The sequence below is a fragment of the Astatotilapia calliptera genome, chromosome 23 (assembly GCF_964374335.1).
Source record: "Astatotilapia calliptera chromosome 23, fAstCal68.1, whole genome shotgun sequence".
Taxonomy (NCBI): Eukaryota; Metazoa; Chordata; class Actinopteri; order Cichliformes; family Cichlidae; genus Astatotilapia; species Astatotilapia calliptera.
In genome coordinates this window covers 34,339,052-34,354,068 of record NC_137443.1, presented here as the reverse complement: position 1 = coordinate 34,354,068, position 15,017 = coordinate 34,339,052, and the positions used below count along the sequence as shown (strand labels likewise).

General features: G+C 41.1%; 1 protein-coding gene across 4 annotated transcripts in view; it reads right to left on the bottom strand.

The window, feature by feature from the left end:
* zranb3 (zinc finger, RAN-binding domain containing 3) overlaps window positions 1–15,017 on the bottom strand; it is a 128,700-nt gene that overhangs the window by 62,735 nt on the left and 50,948 nt on the right. For all 4 annotated transcript variants that reach the window (XM_026158746.2, XM_026158745.2, XM_026158744.2 and 1 more), the window contains exons 10-13: window positions 10,046–10,165; window positions 9,429–9,608; window positions 8,580–8,753; window positions 6,431–6,896 (exon numbers count right to left, since the gene is read on the bottom strand). In XM_026158746.2, coding sequence (XP_026014531.2) covers window positions 6,431–6,896; window positions 8,580–8,753; window positions 9,429–9,608; window positions 10,046–10,165 — 940 coding nt within the window. The remainder of the gene's footprint in view (window positions 1–6,430; window positions 6,897–8,579; window positions 8,754–9,428; window positions 9,609–10,045; window positions 10,166–15,017) is intronic.

Below are 15,017 nucleotides of genomic sequence, written 5' to 3'. Positions count from 1 at the left end.
CTCTCTGGCTTGTTTCTTCAAAAGGCCATCCTCTAGTCGGTTTCCTCAAATGCCATCTGAGTCTCTGGGCTCCTGGCCCCAGCGCTGCCCCTCTTCACTAACAAGCCGAGTAAGACCGCAGAGAGACGGCTCAATTTCTGTTAAGCTGTCCCTGCCGAAGAAGATGTTAACGGGAAAATCCTGCAGGGCTGTGCCTCCACTTTACCAGTCAATCCCCCTTATTCTCCCCGCCCATCAGGAGCCCATTATGTCTGTAGTGGTTTGATAAGGTTCCAACATCGAGTCTCAAATCTAAAATGCCATGCAAAAGGATTCCAAAAGCATGTGTTCTGGCATGTGAGCTAACAGATGTAGTTAAATAAAAACAGGAAATGCTTTGAATTCCTTCAGTTGGCAGGGCTCGGAAAAAACTGCAGCCAGTCACAGAAGACCCATCAAACAAAAAGAAAGTAGCTGGTTCACATGCTGTACAATATCAGGCAGTTAAAGACTTAGCTGGACTTTGTTGTTAAATTCTGTAATTTGATATAAAAATAAATAAATAAATAAAAAATCAGCACATGGTTTGAGTGCTAGCTGAGAGGTACAGAGAGCCAGGAGATAACCAAATTGCCCTCTCCCTGTGTACATCTCTCACAGTAGGTGCTGAGAGACAAATTGCTGGTCTACCAGTGAAAGAGCTGAAGGACTGAACCATGCCCACGCTCTAGGTCTAAAAAAAAAAGCTGCAAGCACAGGAAGTCTACTAATTCACCTTGAAAATAGTTCAACAGAAGCTGCCTGGTTGTTTCCTGGTGCCAAAACAGCTATAGGAGACGATACAGACGAACCCACCGGAGACATAAACCCTGTCACAAGAAGGAGGTAATAATCCCTGACAGTTTGATTAAAACCAGGACTGGATTACTGACGATACAGCACTACAGCGATTCAATTTGTATGCAATTAATATGACATGTTATTGTTTAGCACCTGGAATTAGGTAAATTCCCGTCTCTGTCAGACAGAACAGAACATTTAATGGATTAAAAAAGCCAAATGCCAACTTCAACATCACCAAAACATACATAAACATAAAAAACACAAACGTTAGGGGCTAATCTAACTGCTTTTAAATCAAATAAATTCAAATAAATGTAATTTTATTCATACAGCACCAAATTACAACAACAGTCACCTTAAAGCAATTAATATTTTAAGGTAAAGACCCTACAATACTACAGAGAAAAACCCAGCAATCACACAACCCCCTATTAGCAAGCACTTGGCAACAGTGGGAAGGAAAAACTCCCTTTTAACAGGAAGAATGGGCGCTGCCATCAGCGGTGATTGGCTGGAGGAGAGGAAGACAAAGCAAAACTGACTAAGCTTTTATCATAAGCTACCTGGCACCACAGGCTTAAATGCTTGGTGTATATAGGACTATTATATGTGTTGGAAAGAGTGATGTATCCGTCTTCCTCACCAGGGTCTTGTCAATTTGTAAGACTAGGTTTTGTTTTAGCTGCAAGCTAAACAGGCAAATATATAATTTTCTCACATATTTAGCCTGTCAACAATTGAGCTGGGGGTGTTAATTACGGAACACTTGCTAGCTAGAGCTCAAAAGGGGCTAAATGAAAAAGTACTCTTTTAGCAAAAAACGCAGGCTTTAAACTAGAGCAACTAAAAATGGGCTCCATGTATGAATATGTAGAATACTGAAAGTAGAAGCTTTCTGCTATTTCTTTGTATTCTATTGTAGTCAAAGTACTACTAACCAATCAAATTTGAGCACCTGAGTTTCGCACAAGACTCCATGCGGACAGGAAAAGATGGACTCCAAAATTTGATGAAACAATGGGTTAACATTAGACAAAATTTTAGCTTTTAATTACCTTGTCTTTTTAAAATTTAGCTGGATTTGTAAGAAGTTGGAGGGAACTGGAAGTCTGGATATCCACTCCTTACAGGGAGACCTCCACAGGGGCCACTGACCCTGGTTCTGCCAGAGGTTTCTTCTTGTTAAAAGACAGTTTTTCCTTCCCACTGTTGCCAAGTGCTTGCTCAGAGTGTGTTGTTTGATTGTTGGGGGTTCTCTGTATTACTTAAGGGGTCTTTTCCTGACAATATAACAGGCCTGTGGTTGTGATTTGGTGGTATATAAATAAGACTGAATTGAATTGATTTGTTTTAAGTTACAGGCACAGCACATCTAAGAAGTAAATGGTAAATATGGTAAATGGCCTGTATTTATATAGCGCTTTACTAGTCCCTAAGGACCCCAAAGCGCTTTACATATCCAGTCATCCACCCATTCACACACACATTCGCACACTGGTGATGGCAAGCTACATTGTAGCCACAGCCACCCTGGGGCGCACTGACAGAGGCGAGGCTGCTGGACACTGGCGCCACCGGGCCCTCTGACCACCACCAGTAGGCAACGGGTGAAGTGTCTTGCCCAAGGACACAACGACCGAGACTGTCCAAGCCGGGGCTCGAACCGGCAACCTTCCGATTACCCGGCGAACTCCTAACTCTTGAGCCACGATCGCCCCATCGTACAGCCGGTACAGCTCATAATCACTATGTGCTGCCCTTTGGCAAGCTTTTGGAAGTTAGTCATTCATAAAGTAGGCTTCTAGGAAGGGAGGGCTTAAAGAGAGAGCAGCTGAAACGACTTTTAAAACAGAAGAACAAAGAAGTTTCACTGAGTTGATATAAAGTTGATATAAAAAGGGATTCTTTTAAACTGTCAATTATGCAAAACGAGTCTAGATGAGCCCGGGAATGAGAATCTAGAGCTGAAAATCTACCATTAAATGTACCCTTTAAAATCTATAGTGACACTGATTATTTTGGTTGTGAAACTTAAAAGTGACAAACTTTCCCATTTTCGGCAGTAAATCTGCCACTGCAGCGTGATGTGCTAGAATATAAGAATTGACAGATGTAACCACGACAGCTAAAGAAACACAGGGCTCTGCAAAGGGTGGTAGCCAGGTTTTAAGCTCCCGTTTCTCCTGCTTCCCACATCTAGCATCAATACTTTCCACTGAACAAAAGAAAAAACCCTTGAAATCTTATTCCTTCTTACTTCATGCATCTCCTTCTGTTACTTTCCGGTACATTTTATTCTGGTCCAAACGCCTCACGGTAAAACAGACCAATATCCCTTCTGTTTGCTCGCTGCTCTTCCTCTACAGCTGCTGGCTTGTTGCATTTTTGCCATTCTGTGAAAATACAGAGCGGAAGCCAAATGCCTCGGATACATCTTTGCCTTTACTTTAAATACAAAGCCCTGACGTCCTTGTATCATGTGTCAGTATTCTGTGATTCATAGCGTCCTGGCTTTCTTTATAGTCATTGTGAAAAATTGTTGCTCTTGAAGAGATAGCATTTCTCATGTCACACTACAGGCTTCGGCCTGATTATTTTCTTACATTTCCACGAGCTGTGGATTGCAGTGCCAAGTTGAGAGATATCTTCATAAATACAGTTGTTATTTTTCCGCGCAGTCTGTCATTTACAAATTTAGCAGGTTGTTAAATTCCCTGTCTAGCAAGCTGACACGGCCTGCTGCTGTGAATGCAGAGTGGCGCTTGTGACAAAGAAGAGAGTGTGATTGCTGAATAGTTATCAAGCATCTGCTGCAGCTGAGCATGAAATGGGGGCTGAATTTTGTTAAAAAAGAAAAATGTGTGGGTGGGTGTTTTTATGCTGCTCAAAAGCTGAGGTACTGCTTGTTTGTTCTGTGTCTGTTTTAAGTGCACCGGCTTCACTTCCAATGGACCGAGCCGCAAACAGACCTTCAGCCAATATTTACTGTGTGCTTGCACTCACTATAGCGCTTATATTATAATACAGAGACTTCAGAGTCATTAATGCAGTGTCAACCTTTTTCTTTAAACACACGCAGGGCTATAGTGTTAGGACTATATCGATGTCAACATTTTACAGAGTCCTAAAGGATGCTAAACTAGTTAGGTAACCTTAGATTTATGTAGAATGTAATCTACGGGAAGCGTGTTTCTAAAGTTTATCAGTCAGCCAAATGTTATCACCCATAATAGACTGTAGGTAAAAGATGGACAACAATGTTGCCATTTGTTTAAAAACTTCGAGTTTGGTATTTTGGCTTTCATTCTCTTGGAGCAAGGACAGGGTGTAGCAGGAATATGTTTGAAAACAGGGGACTGTGTAGCCACGCCCCAACTCATACTCACCTTTATTATCTATTTTACCTGCAGTGGGTCCATAATTCACAAAATAAAGCAAAAAATAAAACAAAACCTGTGGAATGATTTGACTGAGGTCATAAAGCAGGTGAGAAGTAGCATCATTTTGCCATAGCCTTCCATACAATCAGATTTCATTTTGTAACCAGAGGAGCCGCCCCCTGCTGGCCATTAGAAAGTATGGTGAGCTCTGGCCTTTTTCAGAGGCTGTGTCTTATCATAAACAATCTATGGTGTCCTCCTGGGACTTTCTTTGTCCGCCATGGTTCCAAAATGTAAAACCTGGAAAAGGCATAGATTGAATAAATGCGACACATCGTATTTAACAAATCCTGTTAACTCTGTAACACCGAGAGTATCTCAATAAACACTGCAGTTTCAAAGATGTTAATTTTTTTGCAGTTATTTTATGGTTTAGGCATTACAAGGTTAACGGTACTTTTAAACTTAGTGAAACATCTAGCTTAGCTGTTCTCAAAGCCAACCGACTCCAGCTCCATATTTAGCTCACGAACACGAGGCTAACATCAATCATCACCTGTCTTTTGGTAAAAGCGCCAACAAGTGTTTTTTTCCCCCCCTTTTCTTCTTCCCCAAATTCTCAAATGTTTTCAGAGTGAAGGTGAATAAAAGCAAACACCCTCACTGGAGCAAAAAGGCTTTTCATGGTAGATGTGCTCTTTATAATTACTGTTCTCCAACTAATAATTTAGATTTCAACATCAAGCCTGAAAGGCTTTATTTGACAGTATTGTACTCTGCTACCTCATCGAGCTGGCAGTCTGGAAGGCCAGAGGTTATGCTCATGTGGAATTACTTTTTTTATGACTCGTCTGGATACATAACTACTCTGACACTGAGATTAAACTGTGTCATTCATCAGTGTGCATTTTGCTCTGTTTTAAACATTTTAATAATTTTCTGAAGTACCATAGTTAAAAACATGAATTGATTAAAATTGACCTGCTGTGCTCATTTTTAACTTCTCAGTTTTATTCTTGGACTACAGTAGCTTTTGATAGATCAAAATAATCTTTTTTCATTGTGCTGGTCTTTGTTGATACTCTGTGTTGGTTCGCCTTAAACCTGCTCCTTTTGACTCGCTGCTCTTGGCTGTGTGCCTACAACGACCATATTAGGGATGTCCACCCTCTTGGGCATCATATAGATCCAAGAGTAGAAAAAAAGTGTATAACTGGGATTACTTTGCACAGAGTCTGACCTCATTATTTAACAGGATATATGTGGCATCAAATAAGGAGAAGAGTAATACGCCTCCTCTAAGTGCATCAAATAAAGTGTGTGATCAGGCAGTGCAGTCTGTCTTTATAAAGCAATCGGTAAATGCTACCTTAACCTGCCGTAAACTAGGTTTTTTTTGACTAATGACTTATCTTTAGCTCATGCTCATATAAGGCTTTATTCAGCCAGTGGAGTACTAAAAGTATTAAACTCATGTTACCTAAACATTACAGCTGTGAACTACATTCAAGTTTGGGGATTTTATTTTTTTTAAAATCATCTCTCAAACTGATTTGATGCATCTCAGACATCTAAAGAGCATGGACCTGCAGTCTGCCAGGTCATAACGACTTCCCTCCCCTCTTCTTTGCAAGATACAATCATAGGCTGTCAGAGATATCAGCTCGAGCCAGCTCAACTTTTCCCAACTTTGTGTGAGACGTTTGCAGCAATAGTAGGCGCCTGTTCGCTCTCTCTCTCAGCTTGACAGGTGAGAATTATACTGTGTCCTTGTCATCTGCAGAGAGAGAGAGGAGAGGGAGACAGACAATATTCTCTGAGCAGTGCTATTTCAGACTCTGGGAAGTCTGCCTCCATCTTTTGCTATCTCGCATCTCCATCTGGTGAAATCTGTAATGCTGTTCAAAAGTATTATGTCAACAGACTGCCACGATTGATATTGACAGGAAGGAAAATAAAGCAATGAATGGATTTCAGCTTCAGGTGCTTCATTTTAGACAAGAGATGATGGAAGCGCGTGCGTTTCCTTAATAAAATTCAGTTTGATTTGCAATCAGGTTTGTGAATTTAATTAAAAACAAAAATAAACAACAGCAAAATAAAGAGAAAGATGGAGAAGAAGAAGAAGAGGGCCACACAGGCAGACGCAAACAGCAGGTTGGGGGTGGGATGGGTGAGAGGAGGGGGGGGGATCGGATAATTGGATATTATTTGTTCCTTACTCTTACCTGAGCTGACAGCAGAGGTAGAGCGCGGGCACTCACACATCTCGCAGTACGGCAACAGGCTGCTGTTGGAGTAGGTGCAGGCCCCGCAATTCCACACGGATGCAGGATCAGGCTCAGACGGCTGAGACATTAGGGAGACCGCGTTGGCAGGTCTGCCTGCGCTGATCCCCCCTGCAGACGACCTCCGCTTCCCCCCAAATCGAGACGTGGGGCTCCGGTTGGGCTGCGGTGTTCGCAGCCTTTTCAGCTGGGGCGAGAAATCCCGATCGGGCGTTTTGGAGGTTTGGGAGCATGACTCCTCGTTCCCCTCCTCGCTGTTTTCTAAGTATACCCGGATGCCAGCTGGCGTGGCAGCCGTCTCTGAGGAGATGGAGGGACTTTCTTCATCTTCTGTTCTCTTCCTCTTCGTCTTGCCAGCTTGCGGAGAGAAGAAGGAACGGATGTCGTGCTGCTTTTCTTTCTCAAACTAAAGCAAAAAATATAAAATAAATAATGAATAAAAATACAAGCTCAAGTCGGTTTTTGTCTCTGTAGCACCCAATTTTCAATCCACCTGTAAAGTGACAAAGCATCCCTGAATCAAATCCTCCTTTTGTTTTCACCATCAAAGGCAGTCATTTGCATACAGCAACACCATGGTAACACACGCAACGATGATCAGAAACCCCATTTAATTCTTTACACATCAGTAATGTAAAAATACAATGCTACAAATACAAAATGTTCTAATGTTGATCACAAATTTTGTGCAGCTCTTTCAGTTTTTCATAATTCATAAATCCATCACACTATAAAGTGTCTTCATTTTTCGTCTCGAGTCATCACAGTCATTAAATAATGATCCTAACAGTACCATGTGTCTCTTCTTAAAAAAAACAAGCGTTACACATTTTACCAATTTGGCTGCGACATTAAAACCACCGACAAGTGAAATTGAAACATTCTAAGATGTGACACAACACCCTGTTTCCACCAACTGGAGCAGATTTTAGTCGCCAACAGTCAGAGAGGAGTGCAGAGCTAACAGCTAAGGACATAATTCCTGGTAATGAGCGGACAACCTTACAAATGAAAAACAAAGAGCAGCAAATATCTGCTCATAATGTGATTTTTTCCACAGACTGTTCCTCCGAATGTTTCACAATAAAAGAAGAAAAAGAAGAGGAAGGGTTTCTGATGTGAAACTGAGACAGAAAGTGTGAGTGGCAGATAACATAAGAACCTCCTCTCTGGACTTACTGGTTCATGTTTGCAAGATATTCCAGTATGAAATGGCCTTAAATGGTAAACTTGTTCAGCCTCTGACTGAAAAATTAAATGAATTTGAACTTTTTTAGGGATACAACCTTTACACCCCACACACTACTTGACTAGGCGTGAGCGTAGCTGGAGCTGGATTTGTTGCAGCGGGATTCCCCGGTGGCCGTGGCCTGTTTCAGAAGGATTACGGACCTTGTCGCACTGCAAACACTTTTCAGGACCTTGACAAAGAGTTCAAGGTGCTGACTTGGCCTAGATCTGAATGTGGTGGGATGTCTCTGTGAGGATGTCCCCATCTCGCAACATGCAGGACTTTAAGGATCTGCTGCTTAATGTCTGGGCTCCAGAGGACAAAGGTCAAAGGTCTCCAGGAGTCTGCACTTTAACAGCTCAGAGTTCGTGTGGCAGTGAAAGCCTACACAATATTCAAAGTGTGGTTTCAATGTTGTGGCTGATCAGTAGTGTGAAACGTTTCCACGTCTGTGTGCATGCTTTTGTTTTCTTTTACATTCGTACAACAGCTTTCTACACTCAGTTTCAAATGACAATGCCGCAACAAGAACTCCTTATGCAGCGATTTAGTTATCGCCACCCGGACCACAGCTCTCGAGCTCCCAAGGTCCTCGTGCAGATTTATTTATGATGGCAACGAGAAAAAGCAACTTTCTTTTCTCATACATCACATTATGCTTTGCTATGGAGCTACAGAGCCAGTGGTGGCATAGAGAAATGAGGAACAAACCAAACTGTAAGTGTGATGACTTTATATGAAATTAGACTCATTTATTATGAAAGCTCCTGTGGCTTTATACTCGATGGCTCGGCATGTCAGAGCTAATTTAAAGAGAGAAAGAAATAGATGTCTGTTGAAGATTTCCTGCTGACTCACATGAGTAAAGAAGACGTCGGTTTTGGCATTTCCTGTGCTTCCCTCCAGCGGCAGCACCATCTCACTTGGCGTCCACGCGTTGGCAAAGTTGAGGAACTCCCATTTGTCCTTGTCGCCCTCGTCGGCCTTCAGATATTCCTTTCTTCCATTTAGAGTGCTGCCAGTCACCTTTTCCTGAAACACAAGGAACCTTATGTTGTACCTTCACTTCACACTTAGGTCCACAAATTTATGAACAGTGACACATTTTTTTGTTGTTTTTTTTGGTTTTTTACAGTTTTGCTTCTTTACACCACAAGAATACATTTTAAATAAAACAATAAGAAACTCAAGTGAACAGTTTAAGGAAAAAGGGTTTTCTCTTGGTTGGATGTCGTAAAGGAGTTTTCCCTTTAACCATGAAAAAGGTCCTGCGATCACTCACCACTGTTGTCCTATGTTGACAAACCTACTTGCGTGAGGTCTTAAATCTATTACGGTTGTGCACAAAGGCAAAACTGTAACAATTGGTCACCGAAAATGTGGTAAGTAAATATTTTTCAGATCAGAAATCATTTAAATTTATTCACAACTTCGTTTGTGATGATCAGTTTGGAAGCCATGATGTGTAATCGTAATTTGGAGACAGAAACATCCTGTCCAGGAAGAGAAACTTCTGGATTACTCTTAAAACTTATTGCGTAGCAATATGCAAATGTTAGTATTGCCTCCATTAAAAACACTGAAGAGCCTAATCAGTACAAGAGCAGTAAGGGTGATTTATCATTCAAATTTAATATGACCAGTGAAATCATAAGCAGCTTTGCATAAATTTCTCCAACTTTGCTGCCATGATGTCACCCACAGTACCTTCCTGTTGAGCATGGACCACATGACGGTGTCGAAGGTGCCCTTGGCAATGAGATAATGCACGTTGACGGAGGACGTCTGCCCAATGCGGTGGGCACGATCTTCAGCCTGCTTGATGTGACCGGGGTTCCAGTAGAGCTCGGCAAACACCACGTGGCTGGCAGCGGTGAAGGTCAAACCCTGGAGAGGACACACACAAACACACACGCTACATATCTGTTTCAGAGTACCCAGTACAACCACCTCAAAAATGGAACAATCCAGTCCGATTGAATGAAATTTAATTTGTTGAAATTCTTTTTAATAGCAGAATATTATCAGCTAATTGATACGTAAGTGCTTCAAGCACCCACTTCTTTTGATTGGAATGCATAACATTTCTGTTGGTCACTCAGAATAATTGAGGTCAATGAGTTTATTATTAAGACTAGAACACGTTTCCACCATTCATTTCTCTATGATATTAGGATTCACAGCAACCAGTACAAACCATAATTACCTCTAATATGCAAAATTGAGTCTATTTAGCTGATTTTCCAATTGACTGCAGGGTGTCTTATTTCCTTTATTATGATCAAGCATAGCCTGCATAGCCTGCTGGATAAGTATGCAAGTACCTGTCCAGCTGCCTGGATGCTGAGGATGGCCACTCGGGTTTCTGGGTCACTCTGGAATCTGTGGACCAACTGGATTCGCTCTGATGACGGTACGCTGCCATCGATTCGGATATAACCAGCCTGTCAGGATGGAGTCGAGACAACGCAGCGTTTGATTTTCAAAGGACAATTTAGATCACTAAAATTGGCAGTTGAGCAATGTAAAATAATATAATAACACTCGACAGTTTTAAGGCAATAATCTTTCTAACCAGGAGACACAGCTCCAATCTCCAGCTGATGCACACAGTTATTGTCACAAAGCTAAAAAAAAAAAAGAAAGAAAGAAAAAAGTTATCTGTACAGGACAAAGTGCTGCATAAAGTTTCCATCCAGCAAGTAAACAAAGGGAAAAGGGAGAATATATTTCCTTCAAGAGAGACTAGAGCAACTAACAGAAGAGTTAATACATTTATTAAATGGACATAAGCGTAACTCCAAATGAACAATGATGATGTCTAAATGAGCTCAACTTTAAGGTGTGTGAGTCACACTGTGTTTATATTTGGCATGTTAAAATGTGCGGTTCCTGTACAACAAGAGGTCAGCGCCACTAAATCAGATAAAGATCAACATCTGTCTGAAGTTTGTTAACATTAATGTTAGCCTTCAGAAGATACTGGTCATTAGGGCTGGGTATCGTCACTGATTTCTAGAATCGATTCGATTCCGATTCACAAGGTCCTGAATCGATTCGATCCACGATTTGATTCAATTCGATTTGAATCTGGGAAATTTTGCCTCAGACAGTCAGAAATATTATAATTCAGATCAGTACATTTCCGTATTTTTGTATCTATAAGAAGGAAGCTGACACTCGCAAGACTTTATCAAAGGTGTGAGCATCACAGCAGATGCCTTTGTGTCAAAGTAGCTGAAGATAAAACACAGAAAAACATGAAGGTGATTTTCCTGGCCGGGGATTTTATAAAAATATTCTGCAGTACATCAAAAACGAAATAAAACCATTAATCAACACATGAACATTACCTCTGAAGTTACAGCGGTTTTATTAGAGACACGGCTAAGCGTTTTGCATTTTGTATAACTTTAAAAAGTTTAAATTTGTTCAGAAGCCTGTTGAACGGCAGAAACTAGGTTTTCTTTTCGGAAGTGAGTATAAGGAAAAAAAAACATTGGCCAACAGCGCTGTAAGTAACAGTAGACTTGTGCGTAACAAGCAAGCGAATAATGCAGAAAACAGATTTCGGATATAGACGGGAAACTGTTCTTGAAGTACACTGAGAGGGAGAGAGAAAGAGAGAGAGAGCTGTGCATGAAGTGTGATTTTATCGTGGTGGAAGCAAAACAGCAAAAGTCAGAGGGAGTCCATGACGATGTTTATGTGAAGCTTAGTTTGGATCTTCTTTTGCTGCTGGTTCGGTCAATATTGTTTGGAGAGAGATAAAACTAACAGCTTTCGAATCAGCGCAAAAAGGGCGTAAACACAAAGCGCGGACCCGCCGAAACATCAGAATCAGCGAGCTGTCGGCTTTCAGCCCCGACCGTGTCCGTGCCGTCGGGTGAGAAAGGCGACATCTCACTGATTCTGATCTGCGGGTAGTGCTTTGTGTTTACGTCTTTGTTCAGAAGCCGTGTTCCTGCTCTCATTTACCGTTTTAAATGTTTGGTGGTTGTCAAAAGTTTGTGACGTTTCACCTGAGATTCTGGAATTTTGGACAAAATACATTTATATAAAAAAATCGATTCAAGATTTTAATGAATCGATATCACGTTATCCAAGCCAGAATCGATTTTAATCGATGAATCGATTATTAAAACCCGCCCCTACTGGTCATATCTGACCAAGGTTAAAGCCAGTCTGTTGACTAGAGCAAGAGCTGGTAAATCTGTGTTAATCTCCAGCAGCAATTTAAGCTGAAAAATAAAGCCAGTTTGAAAGTACTGCAATTCTTCAAAAGTCCAGTTTAAGCAGGCTCAGAAAAAGAGTCAACCCCAAAAAGAGTCACAAGTTAAAATGACCAACTGTACCTGAAAAATGAGCCTTTTCAGAGAACGGTACCAAAACAGGGGTTAGAAAACAAGGCTTAGTTCGTCCACCAGTGGAGACTCGGCACAGGTTTGAGCATAAATGAGTAAATACTATACATAAGAACAGTTAGGAAGACCTCTTTATGTTTTGTGTGTGTGAAAGAAATGAATATCAAAGAGGTATCATAACATCAGTATTTCTTTAAAAATCATTTAGCGATCGGGCTTAATCATGTAAGCCTGCTTTTTGGAAGTCACAATTAGCACCCATTTGAAACTTGTTTCAAAGCTAACGGGATGGTGACAGCCAAAACGCAAAACTAAAGGCTTTAAATCAGCAGAACAAACACCAATGGATGCCAACATGTTGGCAACAATCAGCTTTTGTACATAGTATATGCTTATTATCCAGCACTCGTACCTCTATTCTTTAGCAAAAGAATCGGGCCAAAAACAGGACGAGATATGTGGTGTGTGGTTGTTGAAGAGAAATAAAGCTTCAAACTGAGAGGAATGGTATTGTCTGTCTGTAAAAAGGTGGTGCAGATTGGTGCTGGAACATTAAAGGAGTGTAGCACTTCATTAACCTGTATTCTAGGTTCCTGCAGACATTTCAATAAGAGAAATGTGAATGGATACACCATCAAAGACATCAGCAGGGGAGCTGCAATGATTTAAATAAAATGAGAACGCCGCTAATAACACAATATTTGATAGCATAATGAAACACCAAACAAAGGGAGCGGGCGGCTGCCATGTTTATTAAACCTGAACTCGACCTTCACCGCGCCGCTGATGTGCTGCGGTGACCTCACTCTTTTGATTTGGGGCCATTTGTCCCGCGGAGCTGCGCGGTGGCCGACAGTAGGATAGCGTGTTCGCACTGTGGCGCTCCCGCGTGTGAATGTAGCTGTAACTGTATGAATATGAAGGAGAACCGCGCTGAAGAAGAACACACAGGTCTGTTTGACTTTTCCTGGAAAAATAAAGGTCAAATAAATGTGCTCACGGAGACTTAGCAGGAATAAACAATATCTCAAGGCCGTAAAACTGAGTTGTTTATTAGCTGGTGGGGGAAAAAAAAAAACATTGATGATAAAAACTTCCAACCAGTTTGACACCAGGTGAAGAATGAGAGCGTGCGGAGCAGAAAAAACAGTGACAACACTGTAATTGGAGCACAGTCGCTTGTCCCTGCCAAGCTTCTCATCACAGTGCGTTGCTTGTCGTTCCTTTTTTAGCTCATTTCTGTTAATTAGTGAGTGCGAATGCACCACGGAGTGAGCGTCTCAAGGAGGAATGTGCTATCACACGTTGCACCGCTACATTACATTCAGCCGACACCTCCCCGACCTCAGTGACACACACACGCACGCGCGAGCGCACATCCGCAAACACACATTTGAACTCTTTCACAGGTTGAGATATCGTTTGCTTGTGATGACTTGAGAAGAAGTTGTGGAAGTAAAGTTTACTTACTATGAAAGCAAAAGAAGAGTTTCCCTCAAAAATGTGGATGGCTCGAAGCGTCTCAGTGTATAAACTAATTTGTTAATCATCCAAACGATGCAGCTAAACGTACCTGATAAGATGCAGATTCATATAATTCACGACTAACATCTACTGTAAGTAAAAGCCCAACTGGCACAGCTCAGAGCTTAGTACCCTGTCGAAGGTATAATCACAGCCATGAGAAGGATTTGACTTCTAAACACAGCGGGACTATGGATGAAGGAATAAAACTTAAGCATGGGGCCAATTACCTCTGGTATGCCAGGAAGTGGAAGTGAAATATGAATACAATCTACACATTTAGTACTTTCACGTTACACTTAACCCTTTAAGACTACATAGATTTAAGACATAGAACCAAGTGTGCCAGAGCTTATATTATATTTTTACATGCTGTAGTGCCATTTTTGGGATCATTTCAAGTTGATATACATCAATACAACCATTATAGCCCAAATTCTAATAATATGAATGCATTAAGTGCATAGTAATTACATAAATTGCAAAAAGGTGCAATAAACTACAAAAAAAATGTAAAATCGTTTTTGTTTTTTTAACATGTATTTCTAGTTAGAGAAATTTAAGAGGCTTATCCCTCAAAACTGTAAATACAAAAAAGTTGCACAAAATAGTTTCCCACCACAGAAAATTTATTTTAAGCGTCTTCATAGTTTTATTTTTGAAATACACCAATTATTATACACTGCAGGAAAAACGAAAATAAATCTTACAACGCAAATTTGCAAAAAAGCAGCATATGCATCAAAATAAACTATTTCCAGCAGTGCAATATGAGTCCTAAGCATCCAAGAAACGACACAGAAAGTCATAAAGTCAAACATAACTTTTAAAAACACCAGTATAGGCTCATAAGGCCCTGATGGTGAAAAACTACATTTCTGCAAAATGACGTCACTTCTGGTTTTGGGCAGGACATGGCGGACATGCGATAGTTCCCGCTGATGGACGTAGGAAGTGTTACAAACAGCTGATCGGATCGGCAAAGCGTGTTTCTGGAATATTATGTTTTTGTTGCTACAAATTTAACCCTAACCCTTGTGCATGTTTTTTATTTTGACAGCGAATGCGCACCTGCGGACCACTTATGTGCAGCCCTGGTTATTTAGCTCGTCATATTGCAGCTACAGAAATTATTTTGTCCATGAAACCATAAAGCTGCACTTTCTTTTTGCCTTATAGTCTGATTTGTCATAACTTTTCCGTTTTGTGGTAAGCTTTTCTTTGGCTGTCACTTCTTCACCCTGACCTGTCTTATTTGGCTCAGCAGAACTGAAATGCTTTTACACACGCACTCACATAAGCTCAGCGATTCTCTGCGCGATCAACCTCTCACATGTTTAAGCTTGCTGCGGGAGATTTCACTTGTCATGTTTGCATAGTAAGCTAACGATTAATAAGACGATGTCAG